The sequence below is a fragment of the Neophocaena asiaeorientalis genome, unplaced genomic scaffold (assembly GCF_003031525.2).
Source record: "Neophocaena asiaeorientalis asiaeorientalis breed wild unplaced genomic scaffold, Neophocaena_asiaeorientalis_V1.1 scaffold573, whole genome shotgun sequence".
In the NCBI taxonomy this organism is placed as follows: Eukaryota; Metazoa; Chordata; class Mammalia; order Artiodactyla; family Phocoenidae; genus Neophocaena; species Neophocaena asiaeorientalis.
The window spans coordinates 361,647-376,723 of NW_020172453.1; the positions used below are offsets into that span (position 1 = coordinate 361,647).

At 37.4% G+C, this 15,077-nt stretch overlaps 2 protein-coding genes and 1 long non-coding RNA gene across 14 annotated transcripts in view; 1 reads left to right on the forward strand and 2 right to left on the reverse strand.

Moving 5' to 3' along the window:
* CAST (calpastatin) overlaps window positions 1–13,348 on the forward strand; it is a 122,289-nt gene extending 108,941 nt beyond the window's left edge. For all 7 annotated transcript variants that reach the window (XM_024737676.1, XM_024737670.1, XM_024737671.1 and 4 more), the window contains 3 exons: window positions 1,364–1,435; window positions 10,286–10,351; window positions 11,256–13,348. In XM_024737676.1, coding sequence (XP_024593444.1) covers window positions 1,364–1,435; window positions 10,286–10,336 — 123 coding nt within the window. In that variant the 3' untranslated portion in view covers window positions 10,337–10,351; window positions 11,256–13,348. The remainder of the gene's footprint in view (window positions 1–1,363; window positions 1,436–10,285; window positions 10,352–11,255) is intronic.
* Window positions 5–5,599, reverse strand: LOC112394751 (uncharacterized). 2 transcript variants are annotated; one of them, XR_003002200.1, is made up of 4 exons: window positions 5,569–5,599; window positions 3,874–3,975; window positions 2,938–3,030; window positions 5–671 (listed from the first exon to the last, which is right to left on the reverse strand). It is a non-coding gene; the product is annotated as an uncharacterized LOC112394751 (long non-coding RNA). The 2 variants fall into 2 exon arrangements; XR_003002199.1 differs by lacking the exon at window positions 5,569–5,599 and having other exon boundaries at window positions 3,874–4,990.
* Window positions 13,116–15,077, reverse strand: part of ERAP1 (endoplasmic reticulum aminopeptidase 1) — a 125,906-nt gene continuing 123,944 nt past the window's right edge. For 4 of the 5 annotated variants that reach the window (XM_024737666.1, XM_024737664.1, XM_024737667.1 and 1 more), the window contains one exon: window positions 14,765–14,920. In XM_024737666.1, the coding sequence (XP_024593434.1) occupies window positions 14,765–14,920 (156 nt within the window). Of the gene's footprint in view, window positions 14,921–15,077 lie in introns of all 5 variants that reach the window. The other variant, XM_024737669.1, reaches the window with a different exon arrangement.

Below are 15,077 nucleotides of genomic sequence, written 5' to 3' on the forward strand. Positions count from 1 at the left end.
TCTTTCATATTGACTTTCTTTGAATGTCTATGTATACACACACACACACACACACATACATATGTATATAATACATATATATAATTTTATATTGTAAAATAGACTGGTTAATGCCATCGAGAACTTGAAAAGAAAAAAATTCTATAATTCTGCTACTCCACAAACACTATTATTTGGTATATTTCTTACCTTTTTCCATATGTATATTTTACATAGTTGTACTTATTGTCCACATATAATACATTGCTTAACATTATTTCATAAATGCTTTCCCTGTTGCTTTATAATCTCCATAGCTAGCATTTTTGATTGCCACACTATATTGTTGTACAACAGTAATGCTTTATCTGTGTTCATTTAAAATGAGAGCAGTCCCTCACTATATACCATGCCCCTTGCCCTCTGGGGCTTCCTCCCCTTTTCTGCCCGGAGCAGCTGGCTGACTCTCCTACTCACCTCTCAGGGCCCAGTTCAAACATCAGCTTCTCCTGGAAGCCTCCCCTGTCTGCTTCTCCCTTCGCAGATCAGGGATGTGGCCTCTGTGCCCTCTCTGCACTGTGGTTTACCTGTCACATGTGCATCACACCACGGAGCTGCATGCTGTATACTGCAGGGATGTGTCTGGTACCTCCGTGCTCAGCGTTAGCAGAATGCCTGGTACATAGCAGGTGCTGAAAACATGATCAAAAGCGAATGAAAAAATGTGTAATCCATCAAATAAATAGAGGGAAAAGTGAAATGAGTGCCCTTCATTGTTATTTCAGAAGAATTAAAATTGCACATCTCTTTGCTATTGTTTTGGCTGTTATTAAACATATCTCCCAATCAATCAATCACTGAATTGTCAGTCTTCCCCATCTTGGGTGATTTAATTTCTAGACCACGTCAGCATCCTATCTCTCACTCCTGGAACTTCATAAATAATGCCTTTCTGGTGAATGGACTTTCTTTTTTGTATATGACTTGCCCTAGCTCTCTCTGGTTGTTACATTCTCTTCCGTAACACTGAAAACAAACAGTGTCCTGTTGGCACATAAAAACCAATCCTGATAGAAACAAGCTGTTTTGGTGAGCAAAATACAGTCCGGGTGAACCAGGCATCATGGAAATTGGCAGAGCATCATCAGTGTGACTCACCTTTTCCTCATTTTTATCCTTTTTACCCGCCACCTTGAACACCTCTGTGTACTTTCATTGTTGTTTGAAAAATCTTGACTAAAATACTCAATTTTCCATTTATTTAATTAAATTGGAGATTCCAGGCTACTAAAAAGAATAGTCTGGATTGATTTGATAGCAGCAGCAGTTAATTGCTAGATGGAGTGTTGATAGCAGGAGCCTCATTACATTTCCTTTGCTTTAGGACAAAGACAAGAAGACTGCTTCCAGCTCCAAAGCACCCAAGAACGGGGGTGAAGCAAAGGATTCTGCAAAGGTAAACTGAAGCGTAAATAGACTACAGATTAGCTCGGCAATGACATCGAGTGGTGTATCCCTAGTCATTTAGTTTCTGATTGGGATCTATTGAGAATAAACACTATCTGTCCCCTAGCATGTCTTGGTAAAGAAATTGAAGTTTTAGAGACATTTAATTTTTAAAGTAACTGACACTTTAGAAATCTGAGTGAACATTCTTAACACAATTGAAGTTTGCTGCATTCCTAGCCCTTGTCACACAAAGTCCCACTGTCAGCTGTGCTAGTCTGGAGTGAGTGCAGGCCCTCTCTCCTTCATCAGACCCCACAAACCTCATGCTCTCTCGTAGCTACTTTCCCTCACTGTGTGCAGATAGCCTTGCCTTCTACTTCAAAGAGAAAATTGAGACTGCCTTGCAGAAAATAACCAAGATCCCCTTCCTACCTGCCTCCCAACAAACCCTCTCCCCTCTTGCCCTGCAGCCCCTTCTTTCTCTCAGGGGGTCAATAACTCTCTCCGGTATCTTTGTCTCAATTCTTTTCCCTTGTAGTACAAACATATTCAAATTCTTTCATAACTTCAAAAGCCCTATTTCCCTCCATCCCTTCACCTCCTCGAAAGATTTGTCCCTATGAACCTGCTTCCTCTTCTTGAGCTCTGCCCGAGAACAGCAATGACATACTGGTTGCTTTATCGCTGGTACCTTGTCTATCCTTAGTTGACGTGATCTCTCAGGTATGCTCTTGGGCATCAGAGTTGATGCTGTAATGGACTGAGACTTCGGGGAATGTTGGATGGGTGAATCTATTTTACACCTTCAGCTGTCCAAAACCCAGACTGCCACTTCCTACTCCACATTTCCACTTGGATAAACATTGACAGTACAGATCCATATACTACATTTCATCAGATCTAAATCACCATCAGTTCTATATCATTAAGAAAAAATGTCAACAACTTGATTATGATGTTATTCATCATAACAACCAGCAAATTAAGACATGTTAAAATAGTGTGTGTGTGTGTGTGTGGCAAGGGAGGTGACACCACCAGGGAATGTGGTTTATATGAACCTTGGAACATGGAAGTAGTATATGAAATTGAGAAGATCTTACAGTTTCTGTGATTCAATCTACTCACATTAAATACTAGTAGTCTTTCCTCTGAGGTGATATCTAATTTTTCACGTTGCTCTAGAAAGCAAAACTAAGACCAATGAGTAGAAGTTATAGGGTCTGGTTTCTTAGAGTTGGGCATTAATTCAGCACAACACTTGGAAGTTTCCTATTAAAATTACTGAAACTGTGGCCAGGGAAGGAATGGAAATTGGATTAGAAAACTTCTAGGTCCCCTCCAATTCTAAAAACATAGGATTCAAATGGTTATGACTATGATCCCAAGTATAATGAGAAATAAAAGGTACAGGTTTAAAAACAATAGTCCAGCTGAATCAAAACTCTTAAAAAACAAGATAGTGAGTTCCAGTTCAAGATGGTGATGTAGAGAAGATCCTCAACTCACCTTGTCCCATGGAAACACCAGATCTACAGCTGCATATGTGACAATTTCCTCTAGGAAAAAAACCCCCGAATTATCTGTGTGACTCCGCTTTACCTGGCAAATGAGAGAAGCCTGGCATCAAAGAGGGTAGGAGAGGCTAGGACACAGTCTCAACATAAACTCCACCCCAACACAGCAACAGACCGTCAGGAGCGAACTCAAAACTCAGAGCTTCTCCCTGCAGATCAAAAAACTTGAAGCCCACGTCAGCACCCAACCTTAAAGACCACCTGAGAAATGAGCCCCTAAAACATCTAGCTTTGAAAGCCCACGGAGCTTGTGTCCAGAAGACCCACAAGGCTATAGCAAACTGAGAAACAGTTCTTAAAGGGCTTGTGAGCTCTGACTCATCTGCCCACCCCAAAGCAATCAGAGATACAGTTCTTGGCTGGCTACCATCCCCAGAGTACTGCACAGACAGCAGACTAAAACATACCCCCAGTCTTTCTGTGTAAAAGGCCTACTTGCTTGTCCTGGAGCTTTGGCCTGAGGGGCAGGCTTCCGGTTTGGCACATATCTAGACACCTACGGATGTGCTCTTAGGAGATGTAAGCTGGTGCTCACCCTCTTTGTGCTGTTTCTCCACCTTGCTCCAGGTCACCAGCATCTTCCAGAAAGGGGGCTTATACACTCATCTAGAGGCCCAATTTTTGTAACTGCCACCCAGGGGACACTTACTGATCACCTGGCTCTGGTAGCCAGCAGGACTTATGCTTGTGGTCCATCCTACAAGACTATATATATTTGTATACTTTAAAACCTGCTACCTGAGGGACTGGCTTCCATTCAGCCTGAATCTAGGTGCTGAGATTCTCCCCTTTGGGACACTGACAGATCTTAGCACACCCTCAACTACTGTGAACCACTGAAAATAAAATAGGCAGCTTGAACACTTACAATGTTTTGAGAGATGATCAAGAGTTAGGGCAGGGCTTAACAGTAAGTTTCGTCTCCTATATGAGGCCACTCCTTTAAGACTGGGAGAGGTGGTTGTTTTATCTAATGCACAGAAACCAACACAGAGAGTCAAGGAAAATGAAGAAACAGAGGAGTTCATGTTCCAAACGATTAAAACCTCATGATAAAAATCTTAATGAAGTGATTTACCTGATGAGTTCAAAATAAGTCATAAATTTGCTCACCAAACTTGGGGGAGGAATGGATGAACACAGTGAGAACTTCAACAAAGAGATAGGAAAATACAAGAAAGTAACAAATAGAAGCCACAGAGCTGAAAAATACAATAACTGAACTGAAAAACACACTAGAGGGGTTTAACAGCAGACTAGAAGAAGCAGAAGAAAGGATCAGTGAACTCAAAGACAAAGCAATGGGATTCACCCAATCAAAGCAGCAAAAAGAAAAAAATGGAAATAAAAAAGTAAAGATAGCTGAAAGGACTTACGGGACAACATCACACAAACCAACACAGATGACCATCTGCATTACAGGAGTCCCAGAAGGAGAAGTGAGAGAGAAAGGGACAAAGCACTTATTTGAAGAAATATGGCTAAAACTTCTCCTAACATGAGGAAGGCAGACAACCATATCCAGGAAGCCCAGAGGCTTCCAAATAAGAACCCAAAGATGCCCATATCAAAGACACATTATAATTAAAATATCAAAAGTTAAAGACAAGGAGAGAAACTTAAGTGAACCAAGAAAAAAAAAACTTTTTACATACAAGGGAACTCCCTCAAGACTCTCAGCAGATTTTCAGCAGAAACTTTGCAAGCCATAAAGGAGTGTCATGATATATTCAAAGTGCTGAAAGAAAAAACTTCCAAGAATACTCTTCTTGGAAAAGTCATTCAGAATTGAAGGAAAGGACAAGTTTTTCCAGTAAGCAAAAACTAGAGGAGTTCATCACCACTAAATAAGACTTCTTTAAGCTGGAAAGGGTGCTAATTAGTAACAGGAAAACATATCAAAGTATAAATCTCACTGGTAAAGGTTAACATACAGTAAAATTCAGAATAATCTAATGTTGTAAAGCTGGTGGATTAATCACTTATAAAGCTAGTATGAAGGTTAAAAGACAAAAGTAGTAAAAATAACTATAATTATAATAATTAATTAAGGGGTACACAGGATTAAAAGATGTAAAATGGACATCAAAAACATAAAATAGGGGGTGGGGGAGTAAAAATGTAGAGCATTCAAACATAACTTGTTATTGACTTAAAATATAAATGTTAAGTTGTTATATGTAAGCCTTATGGTAGCCACAAAGTAAAAACCTATAGTAGGTACACAAGAGAGAAAGACAAAGGAACCTAAGCATACTACTATAGAAAATGATCAAATCACAAAAGAGAGCAAGAGAAGAAGGAACAAAGGAACTACAGAACAGCCAGAAAATAATTAACAAAATGGCAATAAGTACATACTTATTAATAAATACTTTAAAAGTAAATGGGCTAAATTCCTCAATCAAAAGACAGAGTGGCAGAAGGGATAAAAAAGCAAGACCATCTATATGCTGCCTACAAGGAACTCACTTCAAATTTAAGGACAGACTGAAAATGAAGAGATGGAAAAAATATTCCATGCATATGGAAACCAAAACAAAGCTGGGGTAGCTATACTTACATCAGACAAAATAGTCTTTAAAACAAAAACTGTAATAAGAGACAAGAAGAACATTAGATAATGATAAAGGGGTTGATGCACAAGAGGATTTAACATTTGTAAATATTTATGTACCCAACATAGGAATGTCTAAATATATAAAGCAAATATTAACAGATCTAAGGGGAGAAATGGTAGGGGACTTTAATACCCCATTTTCATCAACTGATAGATCATCCAGACAGAAAATCAATAAGGAAACACTGGCCTTAAATGACATGTTATAGCAGTTGTACTTAATAGCTATATACAGAACATTTGATCCAGAGCCACAGAATACACATTTTCCTCAAATGTACATGGAACGTTCTCCAGGATATATCATATGTTAGGCCACAAAACAACTCTTAATAAATTTAAGAAGACTGACATCATATCAGGCATCCTTTTTACTACAATGGTATGAAACTAGAAATCAATTATAAGAAGAAAACTGGAAAATTCACAAACGTGGATTTCATAAACAATATGCTATTCAACAACCAATGAATGGGTTAAAGAAGAAATCAAAAAAGAAATTTAAAAATACCTCGAGGGCTTCCCTGGTGGCGCAGTGGTTGAGAGTCCGCCTGCTGAGGCAGGGGACATGGGTTCATGCCCCAGTCTGGGAACATCCCACATGCCGCAGAGCGGCTAGACCTGTGAGCCATGGCTGCTGAGCCTGCGCGTCCGGAGCCTGTGCTCCGCAATGGGAGAGGCCACAACAGTGAGAGGCCCGCGTACCACAAAAAAAAAAAAAAATACCTTGAGACAAATGAAAATGAAAACAATATACCAAAATGTATGGGATCCAGAAGAAGTAGTTCTAGGAGGGAAGTTTAGAGTGATAAATGCCTACCTCAAGAAATCAGACAACCTAACTTTATACCTCAAGGAACTAGAAGAATAATAACAAATGAAGCCCAAAATCAGTAAAGGAAAGGAAATAACAAAAATCAGAACAGAACTAGATGAAAGAGATTAAAAAGACAATAGAAAAGATAAATAAAACTAAGAGCTGTTTTTTTGAAAAGATAAAGTTCAGAAAACCTTTAGCTACGCTGACAAGAAAAAAAAATAAGAGGACTCAGATAAAATCAAATGAAAAAGGAGACGTTACAGCTGATACCACAGAAATAAAAAGGATCATAAAAGACTGCTATGAACAATTATACACCAAATATTGGACACCTTGAAGAAAGAAACATACACCTACCAAGACTGAATCATGAAGAAACAGAACACATGAAAAGACCATTACTAGTAAGGAGATTGAATCGGTAATCATAAACCTCCCAACAAACAAAAGTCTGGGATCAGACAGCTTCACTGGTGAACTCTACCATACATTTAAAGAAGACTTAAAACCAATCCTTCTCAAACTCTTCCAAAAACAGAAAAGGAGGGAATACTTCCAAACTCATTTTACAAGGCCACCATTATCCTGCTACCAAAACTAGGCCAGGGAACTGGAAGAGAAAATTACAGGCAAATATCCCTGATGAAAATATATGTATAAAATCCTCAACAAAATATTAGCAAACTGAATTTGACAGTACATTAGAAGAATCATACACCATGATCAAGCAGAATTTATTCCAGGGCTGCAAGGTGGTTCAATATCTGCAAATCAGTCAGTGTGATGATACGCCACATTAACAAAATGAAGGATAAAAATCATATGATTATCTCAATAGATGCAGAAAAAGATCTGAAAACCCACATCCATTTATGGTAAAAACTCTCCACAAAGTGGATATAGAGGGAACATACCTCATCATAATAAGGGCCATACATAACAAACCCACAGCTATCATCACACTCAATGGTAAAAAGATGAAAACTTTTTCTTTAAGAACAGGAAAAAGACAAGGATACCCACTCTTGCCACTTATTCAACATAGTATTGGAAGTCCTAGCCACAGCAATTAGGCAAGAAAAAGAAATTAAAAGCATTCAAACTGGAAAGGAAGAACTAAAACTGTCACTATTTGCAAAACTGACATATTATATAAAGAAAACCCGAAAGACTCCACCAAAAACTGATAGAACTAATAAACAAATTCAGTAAAAGTGTAAGATACTCTTTCTAGACACTAATAACAAACTATAAGAAGGAGAAATAAACACATATATGCCATTTATAATGTCATGAAAAACCCTCAGAATAAATTTAACTGAGGTGAAAGACCTATCCAATGGGAATTATAAGACAGTGATAAAAGAAAGTGAAGAAGACATAAATAAATAGAAAGTTATTCCATGCTCATAGACTGAAAAAAATATTGTTAAAATGTCCATACTACCCAAAGCAGTCTACAGATTCAGTACAATCCCTATCTGTATTCCAGTGACATTTTTCATAGAAATAGAAAAAATAATCCTAAAATTTGTATGGAACCACCGAAGACCCCAAACAGCCAAAGCAATCTCGAAAAAGAAAAAGGTAGAGGCATCATGCTCCCTAATTTCAAACTATATTACAAAGATATAGTAATCAAAATAGTATGGTATTGGCATAAAAACAGACACATAGATCAATGGAACAGAATAGAGAACCCAGAGAATTCCCTGGCGGTCCAGTGGTTAGGACTCTGCGCTTTCACTGCCGAGGGCATGGGTTCAATCTCTGGTCAGGGAACTAAGATCCTGCAAGCTGCACAGCACAACCAAAAAAAAAAAGATAGACCAGAAATATGGTCAATAATTAATGATAAAGGAGCCAAGAATATACAGTGGGGAAAGGACAGTCTCTTCAATAAATATTGTTGGGAACTGGACCTCTATCTCAAACCATACACAAAAATTAACTCAAAATGGGTTAAAGACTTGAATATACGATCTGAAACCATAAAACTCCTAGAAGAAAACATAGGCAGTAAGCTCTCTGACATCAGTCTTAATAGAGATTTTTATGAACTTGACACCAAAAGCAAAGGCAACAAAAGCACAAAAGTAAAAACAAACAAGTATAACTACATCCAACGAAAAAGCTCTGCACAGCAAAGGAAAACATCAACAAAATGAAAAGGCAACCTACTGAATGGGAGAAAATATTTGCAAATCATATATCTGATAAGAGATTGATACCCAAAATATATAAAGAACTAATACAACTCAACAGCAAAAAAAAAATCCAAATGAAAAACTGGGCAGAGGATCTAAATAGGCGGTTTTCCAAAGAAGACATACAGATAGCCAAGAAGCATATGAAAAGGTGCTCAACATCACTAATCATCAGGGAAAGTGCACTATTGGTAGGAATGTAAATTGGTATAGTCACTATAGAAAACAGTATGGGATTCCTCAAAAAATTAAAACTAGGAACTACCATATAATCCAGGAATTCCACTTCTGGGTATTTATCAAAAGAAAATGAAAACTAACTTGGGAACTTCCCTGGTGGTCCAGTGGTTAAGACATTGCCTTCCAGTGCAGCGGGGGCAGGTTCAATCCCCAGTTGGGGAGCTAAGATCCCACATGCCTCGCAGCCAACAAACCAAAACATAAAACAGAAGCAATATTGTAACAAATTCAATAAAGACTTTAAAAATGGTCCACATCAAAATAATCTTTGAAAAAAAAATAACTTGAAAAGATATCTGCATTCCCGTGTTCATGGCAGAATTATTTACAATAGCTAAGTTATGGAAACAACCTAAGTGTCCATTGATGGATGGATAAGAAATATGGTATATATACCCAATGGAATATTACTCAGCCATAAAAAAGAATGAAATCTTACCTTTTCAACAACATCAATGGACCTCAATTGCATTATGCAAGTGAAAAAAGTCAGAGAAAGATGAAAGCTCTATGATCTCACTTATATGTAGAATCTAAAAACAAAAACATGAGCTCATAGATTGGTGGCTGCCAGAGAGGTGAGGGATGGGGGAGTAGGTGAAATTGGTGAAGGTAGTCAAAAGGTACAAACTTAAAGTATTTAAGTCATGGGACTGTTATGTAAAGCATGGTAATGACAGTCAATAAATACTGTATTGCATATTTGAAAGTTGCTAAGAGAGTAGATCTTTAAAGTTCTCATCACAAAAATTTTGTAACTATGTATGGTGATGGATTTTAACTAGATTTATTGTGTTACTCCACAATATTTATAAATATGGAATGCTTACGTTATACACCTGAAACAAATATGTCAATTATACCTCAAAAAAAGTGAAATCCATGAAAGATACAAGAAACCAGATTGATAATTAGTTGCTCATGCCATTATATCTCTGATTAAATATTTATTATTTAATACAAAGTACATACTCAAAAAACAGAAAGCACAGTAACCCTATATGCTGAGTCGATTAGCTGCCGGCTAAGCCCCCAAGTGTAAGAGAAGGATGGATCACTGTGGAACGAATGGATACCATCCATGAACACCTGTGTATTTTTTTCTTCAATTATGCTGGCCTTCAAAAAAAAAAAAACCACACAAAGTCTAGAGTAAAAAATTTAGAATCATTTAAGGTTATTTTTAGTTTATAAACTTTAAGGGGAAGAATTCAGTGTATGGGCTAAATGAGATACTTTAAAAGGACCATCTTATTTTCCCCTGCTGACTGCCATTTTTGCCCTCTTAATTCTGAAAAGCCTATTTCCTCATAAGCCTCTTCTGGTTGATCAGTTTTGGGTACTTAATCCAGAAAATAAAAAGCTCACTGATGGTTTTTGCTTGTCCTTCTAGGCAAAGGAGGAAACTTCCAAGCGAAAAGATGATGGAAAAAGTACAAGTTAAAGTTCACACTATTTGGTAAGTTTGGTGTTTGTTGTAAATGAAGACAATTGTACCTTCTACCAGCCTACGTGTTACAGGTGAGAGAAACTAAGTCCCCTTCTTGAGTATTTCATGTTCTCTTTATGCTATTGGCATGAAATACACATTGCAAAATCTATAGAGTAATTCCCTGTAAAGTAATAAATGGTGCTATCGGAATGTTTAAAAACATTAATCTTATAATTAAGAGCTCTTTAAGATATTAGGCCAGGCTCTTAAAGAAAATGACTATCTAAGTCTAGCTGACTCTGAAACCCAAATGCTCATGACTGCAGGTTACTGGGGCAGAGCAGAATTGGCATGTTACATCTTATAGTGAAATGGCCTTATGATATAGATATTACCCAAAATACAAACACATTGTGGAGTGAGGAGAAGTACCCCCCTAGGGTCTGATGGTAATTAGAGTTTTGAGAATAGGGCAAAGGAAAAGATTAACAACTTTTGTTCATCTTAGTTTGAGAAAGTAAAGCTCTGTGTTTGATTCTACTATATGGTAACTAAAGAGCTGGTAATGGACGAGGGAGTCTGTGAGATCTATCTTGAGAGCTGGGCCCTTATTAACTTCAGAGAGAAGAGGTCTTATTCTAAACCATAAAAGCTTATAACCACTTGCTGCCAAAAACCTAAAAGAAATGAAAATGTAGGTTAAATTGGGTTAGGCTCTCTCACCATGAATCCACTTTTATTTCCTACAAAGAGGGAGGTATACTGATTAGAACTGCTCCAAAGATTTTCCCCAAAATTATAAAAATAAATTTCTTTTAATTTTTGACTCTCATATCAACTTTAGTAAATTCCTCCTTAAATTTATTACGCCTGTAATAAGAAAATTACATATCAAATGGTTCACTGGATTTTCTTCTTTGAATTTTTCAAGGTATCCGCATATAAAATCTTCAGCTGGTAGATGGTGACTTCTGAAGAACAAAAGCCTTTGACAGCAGAAAAATTTTCTGAGTGGCTTCTAGACAGCAGTATTTGTTGAGTCTCTTGACATTCTAAACATTGTTTGTTACTCTTTTCCTGAAAAGAAACTGAATTTGTCTGGTTCACCTGTGTTATTCTACTGAGTACTGATAAACTTCGAATTTTTAAAAATTGTCTTCAGTTGGGAGGAAAGGAGCTTTATATTTCTAAGAGATATATTTGATAGCTTCTTAAAGCAACACACACAAAAGGAAAAACCTTTGCAAACTTTTGCACCTTCTACCCTCAGTGCCTGTAAATCTCATTAGTATTTTCAATTTGCACTTAATTTTTTTGTTGTTAGCATTTGGAAAACAATGCTTTACATATTCTTCAGTGTTCTGATTTCTCATTACCCCTTTCCTCTTGGGCTTTTGAACTGTATTTGATATTTCTTTGGGTTCATGTTTATAAGGCAAACATAAAATATCGTACATTGGGCACATGTCTCCTCTTGAGCTGCTAACAATAGATAACCTGGACAGACGAGGAAGCACTGCGCCCGTTTTCAGGCTGAACTCTTCTTTGCCAGAGGTTAGGACATCAGCACAGGCCTACTGAGACTTGACTCGAGTCAGAAGAGCAAAACGCAGACTCTGTGTCACTGCATAGCAAGTTCCAAGAATAACAAAATCTAATTCTTAGAATACTCATATGGCTTGAACTCTGCTGGTTTACTGCATTAAGCTGGGCTTTCCAGCCTCTCTCTGTAAAACCTGAGCAGCAGTTGTTTGCTTAGAGCCATTGCCACATTAGTCTTGCACTGTACAGCATGTAGCTTAACGGAAGTTGGGTTTACCAAAAACACAAAAACTTCTGCTTAAAAATAAAGAAAAAGATCTTTTTAAAAATTTAAAAATCTGCTTTTCCCCCACAGCAATTTAAGAACTAGCGTCTGATATCCCACAACTTGGAATGGTTTCTCATACCTCTCTGAATGGTTTATGAATACAGCACCGGTGTCACTGATGAAATTAAATATTTATCAAATCCCATCTTTATTTCTTGATAGTGAATGCAGGAAAAAATATCAGGTACACATCGTAAAACTGATTTGGAATTCCTTGTTTTCAGAGAGCACAGCCTTCGTCAGCATGTTTAAACTATTCATTAGGCTTTAGCAACTTCACTAAAAATAAGTAATATCACCAATACCGTCTAATGGGGTGGGAGGCAAGCAACAATAACAATACTGCTTATAATGGGCATCCAATTTTGTTAATACGATCTAAAAATTGTCTTCAAAAATCATGCATATACCTTTGAGATTTCAAACTGCATCCACTTCAAATGCTATGTCTCCATCCCATCAGAGATGCAGGCATTATTAGTCTAAATCTGGGAAATATAAGCCAGGATTATGGTGACTAAACAGACCTTTTCAAGGCACTAACAAGAAAATAAACACTTTTCCTGAGGGATTTCAACTATGTGTCTATAGGTAGTACAAAGTGGTTTTGTTTAAAAAAAAAAAAAAAAGTGAAACCTTTGACATTGACAGATGTGTTTGCAAGGATATGGCTACAGTATTACTCATTTACATGCATACATATAAGTATTTTAAAATTACATACCAAAATCCAGACATTTAGGAAATACCTGTTAAAGTAAACATATATTTAAGGTACTCAGAATATGCTTTTTTGTTTATTAGAAACGTCTTCAACACTTGGGTGTTTGCTAGTAATTAATGATGAGTTGAGTAAGCTACAGGATCTAAATCAGTCATTTTTACCCACCTAATTTGGAGTAAATAACTGCAAATATTTGCTTAGAGGTAAATAACAATTTTTTATTACCAAAAAGGGTTTTGCACATTGTGTGGCAATATTGTGTCTCTTTAGAAAATGGACTTCTCTAAAAGCAAATGAAAATAGGTTCCTCAGGTGACCAAAACTGAAAACCACTATTTTCCATGTTTCATTAATCAAGATATAAGATGCAATTAAAGAAAAATATTTTACATTAAAATCTTGGCTTTGTATGTTTTTTTTAGAAGAAAAACACCTGGGGATGGAAATTACCAGTGATTTCTGGTTTTAGTTCTCAAGCCATTAAGCCATGCAATATGTATGAAAATGGAATTGCAAAACACATTTATGTCCAGAAAAGATCCTCTATTCCATACTGTATTAGAAAAACACATTGACATTTTTCATATCATATTCCTTTATCATAAATTTTGCAATATATTAAAAAAGAAAACTCATAAAATACTTCAATTCCAATACAACACACTGTCTTCACTTACTTAGGCTAATATAAGCAAGTATTTTCCATTTCACAATACCTTATCATTTACTAGAGACTGCAATGCCTTACTGGCAATAAGTACCAATAACAACTTATTTAGAGATTATAAACTAGGCCAAATAAGGAACAAGGAGAGGAAGCACCACCTACCTAAGGATCAAAAGCTCTGAGGTTCAACTTCAAATGAAAGTTTTCTCTTCTAGACCTGAACGCACTCGGCTTTTTCAGAAGAGACACTATTATTCAGGGTCCTGAGGAAATAGATGGCACACTCAAATTAGTATTATCTGAGGAGGGTTCTATAAAAGGTTTTTGTGGAGTTTTTTGTTTGTTTTTTGTTTTTTAAACAAAAATGTGAGCAGGATGTGTGGAAACCACAAGTCCAGCCAGGACTAATTAAGCCAGGCTCCCACTTCACCCTTCACCCTGAAGGGATGAGAGGAGGAAGCACTTAGTAGAACGCACAGATGGAGAAGGTCTGTGGGAAAGAGGGCCACCTCCCTAGAGCTGATACCTTCGGTGGAGGCCAGCCTGAGGCAACCTGCAAGGGAACCTGGGGAATAAACACCATCATCACCTACTCTCTCCCCAACCCCAGCTCTTATCTGCCCTCCTGGGAGGTCAACCAAAAGCCAGAGGCCAGGGAAGTCTCATGATGTGGCCCTCCAACAAGCCAGCCCCTGGGCAGGCAGCAAGGAAGAGAAAGGTGGAAAGCAGATCCGGGCCTTTCTGGCTCAATCACTGCCCCAGGGGGTTCATGGTTCAGTAGTCACTACTGTTCAGAGTCTTCCCAGGAGACTGACACAACAGCTTATGAATGACAAGCACATGGAGAGCAGGGTGTGGGGACCAGGGGTTTGGAGACCACAGGGCTTAAGTATAAAATATAAAATAGAAGAATAAGGTACTTCACTTCTCCATAGTAGGGAACCCACCACTTGGGTTTACATTTGGGGTTAACACCTATAATGGAACACGTGGTGGCAATAACCCCCTGATGAAAAAGTTAACAGCCAGTCTTCATAAGAAGGGACGAATGAATAAGGAGTTGAAGGAGCAGGAAATATCTTCACTGGGTGCCGAGACAACCATCTCTATTTTTAAAATATTCACATTCAATAAAATTTTGGAGATTACACATCACAGGAACCAACAAGGAACGGATTGTTACAGCAGTTCAAGCTTTTCACTTTGTAGCCACACTCTGATTTTATCAAAATTCTTATCCATCCAACGTATGTTTTCCTCAATGGTTTCAATTGTTTGCTGGACACAACGGAGCTGAGACCCATTTTCCTTCAAAGAGCTGAAGAATTCTTTTACCTTGTGAGGAAAAATTGGGTTTTTAAAATTTTGTTTTATTAAGTTACACAAAGTTCAGGCTAGTTAAAAGAAAACTGAAGCCAAATTTCCAGCATTTTTCAAAATTCTACATAGAAAACAGGGCCAGGTGTCTGGATACGATTATGTACATAAACTT